Raw genomic sequence first — 13,948 nt, 5'->3', positions numbered from 1 at the left:
ATGGCCTAATCGGATTCTTTTTTTAGAAAGCCGCTCAGGGTGCATTTTAGAGGCTGTATTTGAGTTGCCTGAAGTGGGCAGATGAGTGGGACCAGTGATAGACAGTGTTTTTATGCTGCATGTCAAGCCAAGGAGAGAGTTTGGAGAAGATCTTTTCCTTGACTCTTATAGGGCCTGACCTTACTCACCATCTGCTTTGACCTAGAATGTTCCTCAGGTATTCTGTTAACATAACTGACCATGTGTTTTTCTTATAGTTGATGCTTTTTAACAAAATTTTATTCATATGTACAGTCTGAAATTCCACCAGCCAATGACTTCAAAGTTGGTATGAAGTTGGAAGCCCATGATCCTCGTAATGTTACTTCAGTATGTATTGCTACAGTTATTGGAATTACTGGGGCCAGATTACGTTTACGGCTGGATGGTAGTGACAATAGAAATGATTTTTGGAGGCTTGTTGATTCCCCGGACATTCAGCCTGTTGGGACATGTGAAAAGGAAGGAGACTTACTTCAACCTCCACTGGGTAAGGATAAATAGTTTTTGAAGTAACATATTCTTACTAATGTGGTATTCAATAGAGATAGTTTTAAATGGCCTTTAAAAAATTCTTCTCTTAAGTGTTCTTGCAAATAGATGTTTAGGTGGTTATTATGGAGGATGTATGATAGGAGAGGAACTCAGTACCATATATTGTGGAGTTTCGCTTAAGTACGTACTTGGTGTATGTGTGCTAAAGGTTCCCCATTCCAGGGCAAGACTCGTGTTAAGTCTTCAAATTTGAAATGTCAAAAATCACTTCTACTAGATTACACATGTGGATTTAGAAATACTTCTGGGGAAGAAGTTTGTAGCATTTGATATGAATCATGTCCCTTCTTGATGTTTGTTGAGCCGTTCAGCATTTTTGGTGTGAGGGTGAGCATAGGGGAAGGGTACGATTGATTCCACATTCAGGCTCCAATTTGAAACTTGGGAATTTCATTACACCTACAGTGGGAGGGGTAGGAGTCAGTACCTTTAGGTCTTTGAAAAGAAGGAGAGGATGGAACTTTTAGCAAAGGTTTTAAGGTAAAAAATATGTATCACTCAATTCTGGCCAAATTTTGTTTTTTTATTTTCTTTTTTTCCATTTTTTTTTGTGACCGGTAAGGGGATCGCAACCCTTGGCGTGGTGTCGCCCGCACCGCGCTCAGCCAGTGAGTGCACCGGCCATCCCTATGTAGGATCCGAACCCGCGGCGGGAGCGCCTCTGTGCTCCCAAGCACTGCACTCTCCCAAGTGCGCCACGGGGCCGGCCCCCATTTTTTTTTTATTGTGGGAAAACATATACAACATGAGGATTGCCATTTTAAACATTTTTAAATGTACAGTTGAGTGGAATTAATTACATTCACCATACTGCATGACTACTGCCTCTATATATTTCCAAAACCTTTTTGTCATCCTAAACCTAGGCTCTGTATCCACTGAGTAATAACTTCTCATTATTCCTTCTGCTCCTGTTTCTGGTAACCTCTCATCAATCTTGACCACGTTTTTAAAAGGTAAAAAGGGTGTAACTCTAATTTTGGGCAAAATTTTTCTTTTTAAAATTTAAGTGTACCATGATACTCAATAGAAAATAAGCGATTTAGTTTATTTGATCACTATTCTCCATTATGAGTGAATGGTGGGTATTGGTTTTTATTTACAATGGTGAAAATAAAAATTCCTTATTTTAAAGCACAATTTTAAAATGGATTTTTTTGGTCTCCTGTTAGTGAAAAATTCCCTGAGAATCAAAAATTGAAGATACTAATGATAACCACTCTTTAAGCAATATCTTTTTATATTGTCCTGGCTCTAATTGTTAATTATAACTAATTTGGTTTAAAGTATTTTTGAACACTAGTCAAAGATATGTTATTCTAAGAAAGTGGTTTAGGGCATGTGTGTTTGCTTTTTGCCTTTTCTTTCTTCACATCATTTATATTTTTTGTTGTTTATTTTATTTCTTGTTTATAATATGTGTTAAATCATACAAAACTCTGTATGAGAGATAAGTACAGACCAGGAGCTTAGTGCTTCCCCGTTTGGATTTTATGTCTCGGTTTGCAGTGTGAAAATTTGTTTTTGCATTTTCTTTAAAGGAAATGCAGCTATCATAATTGTCAGCATTTCAAATACATAGCAAGATTTATGGTCATTCTCTTTTTTCAAATTACGTTTTAGAGTTTGTTTTATTTAAAAAATATGAAATGCATGGCAACACGTGCTGATTAGTATTTATTTTGGCAGTACATATAAAAATACAAAATTTGTGCCCATTTGCTTTTTAGGCGCTTTTGAATAGTTTAATTTCCATTTTAATATAACACAACTTTTTTACTTTTGCATTTAAAAAGATTTATTTATTTAAACCTTAAAGGTTATTATCTAAAAGATTTTTTAAAGTTTTACCATACAAACTGAAAAGTGTACAAATCATAAGTGTACAGCTTATAAATGAATACGCCTGTATAACCACCACCCAAATCAGGAAATAGGACATTATCAGCACCACAGAAGACCTACTCCTGCTGATCCCCAGTCATAACCTCCCCTTTCTCAGACTTCTTAAGATTATAGTTTTATGTTTGTGAACTTTATATATATACTTTAATCTATTTTTGGTCTCTTAATCTGTGTTTGACTTTAGGCAATTAGAGAATTAAGAAAAATGCTACTAATTTAGAAAAATCTTGGTACATGATGGAATAGGATAAGATGGGAGTTAAGGGTAAGGTGTAAGCACCAGAGAATGCTGGAGATAGCTAATAAATAGTTTTCTACTATTTATTTAGGAATTTATTATTAGGGAATATGTAACAAATTACTTCCTCCTCCCATTTTTTCCCAGCAACAATTGTTTCTCTAGTCAGATTAAGGGGGTTTGTATACAGGATTATTAGAGGGTGACTTTGTTTTACCTTTTTGCAAGTTTTGTTCTATTGATGGACAATAGGACAAAACATGTACCTGTTGCCAGTGATACGTGTCTCCCTATCTTAATGCATGTATCCATCAGGAGTGCATGCCAAGTTCTTTCTGATTTTGGCATCAAGGGAGACAGATGTTGCATGAAACAGATTGCCTCCAGAAAGCAGTAAAACTAGCACACCTCTACTCCCTGCTGCATGTGCCAGATTTTGTGGTACACACCATTAGTTGGTGAGATCTCTAGAAAAAACACCTGAGTCTATTTTGATAGCATCTGATACAAATTCTAAAAGATCATGTTTATTTAGCATGTTAAGATTGCTAAAGTGAGTGCTTTTTCCCTAACATATTTTATGAAAAATTTCAAACATACAAAAAAGGTGAAAGAATTTTACAGTGAACACCCACATACCCTAGATTCTACCATTATTATTTTACTATACTTGCTTTATCACTTGTCTTCCATGTCTGCCCTTCTATGAATTCATCAATCCATCTTATTTTTTAGTGCATTTTGGAGTAAGCTAGTGATGCCAGTACACTTCCCCTAAATACTTTAGCATATATATTATGAACCAGAGTATTTATTTATAACATTTTTTTTTCTTTTGGGGGTAAAATTTACCTGCAATGAAATATACTCTTGTATTTGTACATTTGCTGAGTTTGACCAAAAAAACCCCTGTCTTTCTGAAATGAAAGAAGCCAGGGGTTCTGAGGTGCTAAAGGGGCTAGAAGTCTTTTGCAGCCTTTGCCTCTGCTTGTGTGGTTGTTGGTGGTGGAATGTAAGCTCTCCTGGACTCCAGCTTGGATCATTCCTAGTATTATGGCCCATTCCCAGCATAGACATGTTTGTTGGTGAACTCTAGCCAGTGGCTTCTCTAAAGTGAGTTTCTACCCCCACTGTATTGTTGTTACCAGACAGTACAGTGAGGGCAGTAATAACAAGAGAGGGTGCATCTGCTCCTCTTGCCCATGTCCTGAGTTCTTAGATAAGGAAGTCATTCCCTGGAGAACAATGATGAATGAAACCTGTTTTTTATACAAACTTGTTATAGTATCACAAGGAAGTTTATTCATGATATCTAATTTATTTTATAAAATAGGCTACCAGACGAATGCGTCATCTTGGCCAATGTTTCTCTTACGAACACTAAATGGAGCTGAAATGGCACCTGCGACATTCTTTAAGGAGGTAAGAAAGATGTTATAAAAAGCTTCCATGAACTGGGCTATGGTTTTATTGTTTTAATGAGAATGCTTAAATACTTTGTCTTTGCTGACTTAGAAAAGCAAAAACGCTTTTTAAATGACTAGATTGGCAAGTGTATCAGTATGCTAGGGCTGCCATAACAAAATACCATAGACTGGGTGGCTTAAACAACAGAGATTTACTTTCTCACCGTTTTGGAGGCTAGAAGTCTGAGATCAGGGTGTCAACAGGGTTGGTTTCTTCTGAGGCCTCTTTCCTTGGCTTGTAGATGACTGTCTTCTCCCTTTGTTTAAACATGGTTTGTGTGTCTGTGTCCTAATTTCCTCCTCTCATAAGGACATCAGTCATATTGGATTAAGACCCACCCTAATGACCTCATTTTAACTTTATTACCTCTTTAAAGACCCTGTTTGCAAATACAGTCACATTTTTAGGTACTGGGCGTTAGGGCTTCAACATTTGAATTTTGGGGATAACACAATTCAGCTCATAACAAACAGCAAGTCATAAAAAAAGCTTCATTATAGTCACCCAGTGGTCAAATTGAATTAGTACCCTCTTTCTTTACCTTAGATATGAAAGGGGTGCTCTACTGGAAGTAAATGTTCATTGCTATGTTTATTTACCTTCAGAAGTGAAGCTTCCCCTCGCTTTGCTGTGTAGTCATCCCTTTGATATTGGAGAAAATGATGATGGGCAAAAAAACCACTTGAAAGTTACTTGGAGAGATTTGGTTTCAGGAGTAAACAATGTTAAAAACAGTCATCAGAAAGAATTTGTTATGTAAAAAAGAGGAAAAATTCCAAAAATAGTTTATGTTCTTGAGAAAATGTGGAAAAGAGTATGTTAAGAAACAATAAAAGCCAAATTTTAGTTAAATTGTGTGTCGAAATATTTTGTACCTTCTCTCCTGATTGTTTTTTCAATTACTTAAATTTTATTTCAACTATTCATACTGGGAATGGTAAGAATTGATTGTAGTTTTAAAAAACTTTTAAAGAAGATTAAAGACAAAAGGATGTGGAACATCAATTAATATGACTCCTGCATTGCAAAGAAAAATTCTGTGAGTACAGCTTTGAGCAGCAAGAATGCAGAAAGTGAGCTTGCCCTACCAGCAAAGAACACAGGCAAAGGCAAGCCCTTTATTTTTTGTTTATTTATTTATTTTTGTCTTTTTCGTGACCGGCACCACCGGCCATTCCTATATAGGATCCGAACCCGCGGCGGGAGCGTCACCGCGCTCCCAGCGCCGCACTCTCCCGAGTGCGCCGTGGGCTCGGCCCAAAGGCAAGCCCTTTAGCCAGTGTGTAAACCACATGTGAGAATAGCTAATAAAAAAAGAAATATTTAGCAGCAGTCTTTATTTATTAAACATCTATTAGCTTGGGCTGTGCTTTTAGAAAAGCCATTGGATCTGGTTTACTTACCAAATTGCTTTATCAGTCACATGCCCCATGTCATACATATTATGTTTTTAATTTTTTAAATTATAAAAGTAATTCACGAGGGGGCATAGGGGGACTCAAGCTATACACTTAGCTAGAGTGAAATACCATCTGCCTTTGTCCCGTCTATGTCTTCATTCCACTCTTCTCTCCAAATTGAAGTTTTATTTGTTCTTGGAGATCTTTTTCTGTGCATTCATAAACAAATATGGGCTTTTATTTTTTTAAACATAAATGGGAATACATATATTGTACATATTGTTCTGTGGTTTACTTTTCTCCTATAATATGTATGTTTTGGAAATTTTTACATTTTATATATATTTCGGGTTGTATTGCACTCTTCTGTAGTATGGATTATCAGAATTGATTTAAACCCTCCCCAAGGATGAATGATTAGGTTGTGTCCATATTTTTGTTTACATCAGTTCTACAGTGAGCATTCTTAATATAGAGCTCTGTGGATAAGTGTGAATGGCTATATTCTTGGAAGTAGAATTGCTGGTTCAAAAGGATGTATGTTTTTCAGTGTTGATATATTCTGTTAAATTTCATCCCAAAACAGTGTTCCAGGCTGTGCTCTACCATTAGCATATAGACATGTTTGTATCCCTACACCTTCACTAATATTTTATTTATTTATTTATTTTTATTTTATTTATTTATTTTTTAATTTTATTTTGTCGATATACATTGTGGCTGATTATTGCTCCCCATCACCAAAACCTCCCTCCCTCCCCCTCTCCCCCCCAACAATGTCCTTTCTGTTTGCTTGTCGTATCAACTTCAAGTAATTGTGGTTGTTATATCTTCTCCCCCCCCCGGTTTTTTTTGTGTGTGTGTGTGTGAATTTATATGTTAATTTTTAGCTCCCACCAATAAGTGAGAACATGTGGTATTTCTCTTTCTGTGCCTGACTTGTTTCACTTAATATAATTCTCTCGAGGTCCATCCATGTTGTTGCAAATGGCAGTATTTCATTCGTTTTTATAGCTGAATAGTATTCCATTGTGTAGATGTACCACATTTTCCGTATCCACTCATCTGATGATGGACATTTGGGCTGCTTCCAACTCTTGGCTATTGTAAAGAGTGCTGCGATGAACATTGGGGAACAGGTATACCTTCAACTTGATGATTTCCATTCCTCTGGGTATATTCCCAACAGTGCGATAGCTGGGTCGTATGGTAGATCTATCTGCAATTGTTTGAGGAACCTCCATACCATTTTCCATAGAGGCTGCACCATTTTGCAGTCCCACCAACAATGTATGAGAGTTCCTTTTTCTCCGCAACCTCGCCAGCATTTATCGTTCAGAGTCTTTTGGATTTTAGCCATCCTAACTGGGGTTAGATGGTATCTCAGTGTGGTTTTGATTTGCATTTCCCGGATGCTGAGTGATGTTGAGCATTTTTTCATATGTCTGTTGGCCATTTGTATATCTTCCTTAGAGAAATGCCTACTTAGCTCTTTTGCCCATTTTTTAATTGGGTTGCTTGTTTTCTTCTTGTAAAGTTGTTTGAGTTCCTTATATATTCTGGATATTAATCCTTTGTCAGATGTATATTTTGCAAATATTTTCTCCCACTCTGTTGGTTGTCTTTTAACTCTGTTAATTGTTTCTTTTGCTGTGCAGAAGCTTTTTAGTTTGATATAATCCCATTTGTTTATTTTTCCTTTGGTTGCCCGTGCTTTTGGGGTCGTATTCATGAAGTCTGTGTCCAGTCCTATTTCCTGAAGTGTTTCTCCTATGTTTTCTTTAAGAAGTTTTATTGTTTAAGGGTGTATATTTAAATCCTTAATCCATTTTGAGTTGATTTTAGTATATGGTGAGAGGTATGGATCTAGTTTCATTCTCCTGCATATGGATATCCAGTTATCCCAGCACCATTTGCTGAAGAGGCAGTCCCTTCCCCAGTGAATAGGCTTGGTGCCTTTGTCAAAGATCAGATGGAAGTAAGTGTGTGGGTTGATTTCTGGATTGTCTATTCTATTCCATTGGTCAATATGTCTGTTTTTATGCCAATACCATACTGTTTTGGTTATTATAGCTTTGTAGTATAGCTTAAAGTCAGGTAGTGTTATGCCTCCAGCTTTATTTTTTTTGCTCAGCATTGCTTTGGCTATGCGTGGTCTTTTATTGTTCCATATAAATGTCTGGATAGTTTTTTCCATTTCTGAGAAAAATGTCTTTGGAATTTTGATGGGGATTGCATTGAATTTGTATATCACTTTGGGTAGTATGGACTTTTTCACTATGTTGATTCTTCCAATCCAAGAGCATGGGATATCTTTCCATCTTCTTGTATCCTCTCTAATTTCTCTCAGCAGTGATTTGTAGTTCTCATTATAGAGATTTTTCACATCCTTGCTTAACTCAATTCCTAAGTATTTTATTTTTTTGGTGGCTATTGTAAATGGGCAGGCTTTCTTGATTTCCATATCTGCACGTTCACTATTGCAGAATAGAAATGCTACTGATTTTTGTGTGTTGATTTTCTATCCTGCTACTGTGCTGAAATCATTTATCAACTCCAAGAATTTTTTTGTTGAGGTTTTAGGCTGTTCGATATATAGGATCATGTCATCTGCAAACAGGGACAGTTTGACTTCATCTTTTCCAATCTGGATGCCCTTTATTTCCTTCTCTTCTCTGATTGCTCTGGCTAGTACTTCCAACACTATGTTGAATAGGAGTGGTGAGAGTGGGCATCCTTGTCTAGTTCCTGTTCTTAAAGGAAAAGCTTTCAGCTTTTCCCCATTCAGGATGATATTGGCAGTGGGTTTGGCATATATGGCTTTAATCATATTGAGATACTTTCCCTCTATACCTAACTTATAGAGGGTCTTTGTCATGAATGAGTGCTGAACTTTATCAAATGCTTTTTCAGCATCTATAGAGATGATCATATGGTCCTCGTGTTTGAGTTTATTAATATGGTGTATCACATTTATTGATTTGCGTATGTTGAACCAACCTTGCATCCCTGGGATGAATCCCACTTGATCGTAATGAATAATTTTACGTATGTGTTGCTGTATTCTGTTTGCTAGTATTTTAGTGAGGATTTTTGCATCTATATTCATCAAGGATATCGGCCTGTAGTTTTGTTTTTTGGTTATATCTTTACCTGGTTTTGGTATCAGGATGATGTTTGCTTCATAGAATGAGTTTGGGAGATTTGAGTCTGTTTCAGTCTTTTGGAATAGTTTGTAAAGAATCAGTGTCAATTCCTCTTTGAATGTTTGGTAAAATTGTGCTGTGAATCCATCTGGTCCTGGGCTTTTCTTTGTTGGGAGCCTTCTGATAACAGCTTCAATCTCCTTTATTGTTATTGGTCTGTTCAAATTTTCTACGTCTTCATGGTTCAGTTTTGGGAGCTTGTGTGTGTCCAGAAATTTATCCATTTCCTCCAGATTTTCAAATTTGTTGGCGTATAGTTGTTTATAGTAGTCTCGAATGATTCCTTGTATTTCAGATGAATCAGTTGTAATATCGCCTTTTTCATTTCTAATTTTTGTTATTTGAGTCTTCTCTCTTCTTTTTTTTGTTAGCCATGCTAATGGTTTGTCAATTTTATTTATCTTTTCAAAAAACCAACTTTTTGATTCGTTGATCTTTTGTATTGTTTTTTGGTTTTCAATTTCATTCAGTTCTGCTCTGATCTTAATGATTTCTTTCCGTCTGCTAACTTTAGGTTTGGATTGTTCTTGTTGTTCTAGTTCTTTAAGGTGAAGTGTTAGGTTGTTCACTTGCCATCTTTCCATTCTTCTGAAGTGAGCGTTTAGTGCAATAAATTTCCCCCTCAATACTGCTTTTGCAGTATCCCACAGGTTTTGGTATGATGTATCATTGTTTTCATTAGTTTCAATAAATTTTTTGATTTCCTGCTTGATTTCTTCTTGCACCCATATGTCATTAAGTAGAATGCTGTTTAATTTCCATGTGTTTGTATAGTTTCCAGAGTTTGGTTTGTTATTAATTTCTAGTTTAAATCCATTGTGGTCTGAGAAGATACATGGGATAATTCCAATTTTTTTGAATTTATTGAGACTTGATTTGTGACCTAATATGTGATCTATCCTGGAGAATGATCCATGTGCTGATGAGAAGAATGAATATTCTGAGGTTGTTGGGTGGAATGTTCTGTAGATATCTGCCAATTCCAATTGGTCTAGAGTCTTGTTTAGATCTTGTGTTTCTCTACTGATTCTTTGCCTAGATGATCTGTCTAATATTGACAGTGGAGTGTTCAGGTCCCCTGCTATTATGGTATTAGTGTCTGTTTCCTTCTTTAGGTCTAATAGAGTTTGTTTTATAAATCTGGCTGCTCCCACATTGGGTACGTACATATTTATGATTGTTATGTCTTCTTGATGGATCAGTCCTTTTATCATTACGTAGTGTCCCTCATTGTCTCTTTTTATGGTTTTTAGTTTAAAGTCTATTTTGTCAGATATAAGAATAGCTACTCCAGCTCGTTTTTCTTTTCTGTTTGCATGGTAAATCTTTTTCCATCCTTTCACTCTTAGTCTGTGTGAATCTTTATGGGTGAGGTGGGTCTCTTGTAGGCAGCATATAGTTGGGTCCTCCTTTTTGATCCAGTCAGCCAGTCTGTGTCTTTTGATTGGGGAATTTAAGCCTTTAACATTAAGAGTTGTTATTGAAAGGTGTTGATTTATTCCTAGCATTTTATTGGTTGTTTGGTTGTCTTAGGTGTCTTTTGTTCCTTGCTTTCTTATTTACTGTTTGTTTTCTGTTTTTGTTGGTTCCTTAGGTTGTAGATAGCGTTTTTGTTTGCTTGTTTTCTGTTCATGAATACCATTTTTATTATACTAGTGGGTATTGATTTTTCTTGGGTTTTTATGGCAGTGGTAGTTATTTTTCAGGAACCAAACCCAGTACTCCCTTGAGGATTTCTTGTAAGGGTGGTCGTGTGGTAGTGAACTCCCGCAGTTTTTGTTTGTCTGAGAAATATACTATTTGCCCCTCATTTCGGAAGGATAACCTTGCAGGGTAGAGTATTCTTGGCTGGCAATCTTTGTCTTTTAGTATTTTGAAAATATCATCCCATTCCTTTCTAGCTTTTAGGGTTTGTGATGAAAAGTCTGATGTTAGCCTGATTGGGGCTCCCTTATAGGTGATTTGACGCTTCTCTCTTGCAGCTTTTAAGATTCTCTCTTTGTCTCTGAGTTTTGCCAATTTGACTATGACATGTCTTGGAGAAGGCCTTTTTGGGTTGAATACATTTGGAGATCGTTGAGCTTCCTCAATCTGAAGATCTGTGACTTTTCCTATACCTGGGAAGTTTTCTGCCACTATTTTTTTGAATATGTTTTCAATGGAATCTCCATTTTCCTCCCCTTCTGGAATACCCATGACTCGGATATTTGAGCGCTTAAGGTTGTCTGATATCTCTCTCAGATTTTCTTCAATGTCTTTGATTCTTTTTTCTTTCTTTTTGTCTGCTTGTGTTATTTCAAACAGCCCATCTTCAAGTTCAGAGGTTCTCTCTTCAACTTCGACAAGCCTGCTGGTTAAACTCTCCGTTGTGTTTTTTATTTCGCTGAATAACTTCTTCAGTTCAGCAATTTCTGCTACATTTTTTTTCAGGACGTTGATTTCCTTGTACATTTCCTCTTTCAGATCCTGTATACTTTTCCTCATTTCATCATGATGTCTAGCTGAGTTTTCTTGTATCTCATTCAGTTTCCTTAGAATTATCACTCGAAATTCCTTATCAGTCATTTCAAGGGCTTCTTGTTCTATAGGATCTAGAGTTTGAGATTTATTAACTTTTGGTGGTATACTTTCTTGATTTTTTGTATTTCTGGTATCTTTTTTTTGTTGTTTATTCATTGTGGCAGGGGGTTTCACAGTCCACCGGTTTGAGACTAATGACTAACTAGGATGTTGCTGTGGTTGCCAATTTCGTATGGCTCCCTCCGTGACTGCTCAGTTGGCCTCTAGTGCCTTGTGTGTGTGGTTGCCTCGGGTCTTGGGCTTCTCCGGGGAGCCACCTTTCTGGTCAGCTTGGACTCTGCTGGGCTGGTGGATCACATACCACAGGGTGTGTGATCTCTGTTGAGCTTTCACTTCCTGTGCAGGACTTCTCCCTGTTCCATGTGCTCTGGCCCAGGCTGTTGGATCGTGCAGTGGGGACCCCACCGGGTGTGTGGTTTCTGTCGAGTCTCCGCCTCCCTGGCCGCACGTCTCCCCACTCTGTGTGCACTGTGCTGGGCTGGGGCGTGTCTTCTGCACCCCTCGTCTATCAGCTGGGCCTTCAAGACCCTGCTCGGCACCGCCTCGCCCAGGAAGTCTACCAGGTTTCTCGGGACTTGTTCACCTTTGTATCCCCCCGGCATAGACCGAATCTAGCGCCCACCTGCAGCCAGCTCTCCAGCAGGTTCAAGCGGACCTGGGAACTCTCCTACCACACTATTCCCAACCAGAAATTGGTCAGGCTTTTTTCTGAACTGGTGGCCGCAGAGATGGTATCTGCCTCCCAGTAACAGGAAGTTTACCGGGGGCCGGAGTCCAGGGTGTGGTGGAGTGACAGTCGGCCCGCCCGTACTTCCTTGCCCTCCCGACACTGGCCGGGGACGCCCCACGCCACCGCACTAATATTGACTATTATCCATCTTTCAAAATTTTGTGACTGTTTTTGGGGGATGGTGGAGATGGAGATGGTATTCCATTGTTTTAATTTGCATTGCACTGATTACCAGTGAAATTGAACTTTTAAAATTTAATGGCCTTTTGTTTTTCTGTGAATTGCTTAATTACAGCCTTTGTCTGTTTTTCTGTTGGATTTCTTTTCTTTTTATTGATTCGTGGGTGCGTTTTTTTAGCCAAGCTTGAAACTTGGCCAGGAACCATTTTAAATCCTCATTCTTTCTTGACTCTGGCCTCTGGATAGCCGATTAACTAGGAAGGTCCACCCACTGAGCTTCCTAATTATTTCTTTATTTTGTCTCTTCTTTCTAACCTTACCACCACTGCCTCTTGTGCAGGCTGTCAACGTAAAATAACGAGAGAGTGGTTCTCCAGAAAAAGAGTTTGTTCAGGAATGAATGACAGGGGATTGCAATCTGGGATATGTGTGCTGTGATGCATCATAGGCATATCTGGTAGTTTAAGGCAAGGGGAAGCTTTTAAAGGCAAAAATGAGGAAGGTTACATAAGTTGTTTTGAAACAATTATCCTTGGCCACAAGGATCAATGAAAAGGGTGGTGTCAGTTTAAGGTTGAACAGGCAGTTGCTAGGTAGATGTTCTCGCAGAATTATTCTTTGCGTAAGGCTGTGGTGGCCTTTGTGAAGATTGTAGTTTTCAGAGAGTCCTTGTGTAGTGGATTGAATTATGTCCCCCCCAAACTCAAGCTTGGATTGTGTCCCCTAAGTTTTATGAATTAGAAACTTAGCCCTCACTATGACTGTCAAGAGGGTAGGAAATCCTGTTAATGGTAATTGAAAGGTGGAGGCTTGAAGAAGTGATTAAATTGTAGGACCATGCTGTGGTGAATGGATTAAAAATGGTGGTCAGGGGTGTGGTTCTGAGAGCTTTAAAGGAAGAGAGAGGTGACTGTCTCTGCTCTCTCTCTTGCTGCTCTCTCTGCTTCTACCATCTGCAGTGTGAACCCCTGGGTTACTGTTGCCACCACCAGATAGACTGTGGACTTCCCACCCTCAGAAACTGTAAGCAATAAATTTTGGTTTCTTTTTAAATCACCCAGTGTCAGGTATTTTGTTATAAGTAACATAAATGGACTAATACACCTTGTAATAGTTTTTATTATAGTCATGTGTGCATGAGAGCCCCCCTCCTTTATGGTCTCCCAACTCCATTTTGTTAGGATTTGGCATAAGTGACTTCATTTTGATTCTGACAACTTTCACAAGGCTTTCTTGTTGCTCATACCGTTACACTAGCGTTTTAACTGCTTCTAATCTTCACTCTTCCATACAACTGCTAGAAATGTGTATCTGACACAAAAACTTTACCACATCATTCCCTTGCTTAAAACTCTTGAAGTTCCTGGTCATACCCAGGATGAAGTGTAAGTTTCTTAATGTAGCCAGTTAGGTCTTGTATGATTTGGTTTAGGGCTGCCACTTCCTGCTTTAGGTTTTATGTTCTCAAGTACAACTCAGATTTAAACAGTGCCTGGACCATATCATGTACTTAATAGAGGTAGGTTAAGAGGAAAGCTGATTGATTATTTGATGGATAGGAAGTCACCAATTATGTTAGCTAAAGTCCTGATGAAAAGTTTCCTGAGAGAGAGCTAAATTAGTAAGTGTTGGGGCAGAATATTGATAG

General features: G+C 37.9%; 1 protein-coding gene across 1 annotated transcript in view; it reads left to right on the top strand.

Moving 5' to 3' along the window:
- Positions 1–13,948, top strand: part of LOC134367236 (sex comb on midleg-like protein 2) — a 75,361-nt gene that overhangs the window by 5,439 nt on the left and 55,974 nt on the right. The window contains 2 exon segments of the mRNA XM_063083916.1: positions 295–529; positions 4,071–4,159. Coding sequence (XP_062939986.1) covers positions 295–529; positions 4,071–4,159 — 324 coding nt within the window.

The sequence above is a fragment of the Cynocephalus volans genome, chromosome X (assembly GCF_027409185.1).
Source record: "Cynocephalus volans isolate mCynVol1 chromosome X, mCynVol1.pri, whole genome shotgun sequence".
Lineage (NCBI taxonomy): Eukaryota > Metazoa > Chordata > Mammalia > Dermoptera > Cynocephalidae > Cynocephalus > Cynocephalus volans.
This window is presented reverse-complemented; position numbering and strand designations above follow the sequence as displayed.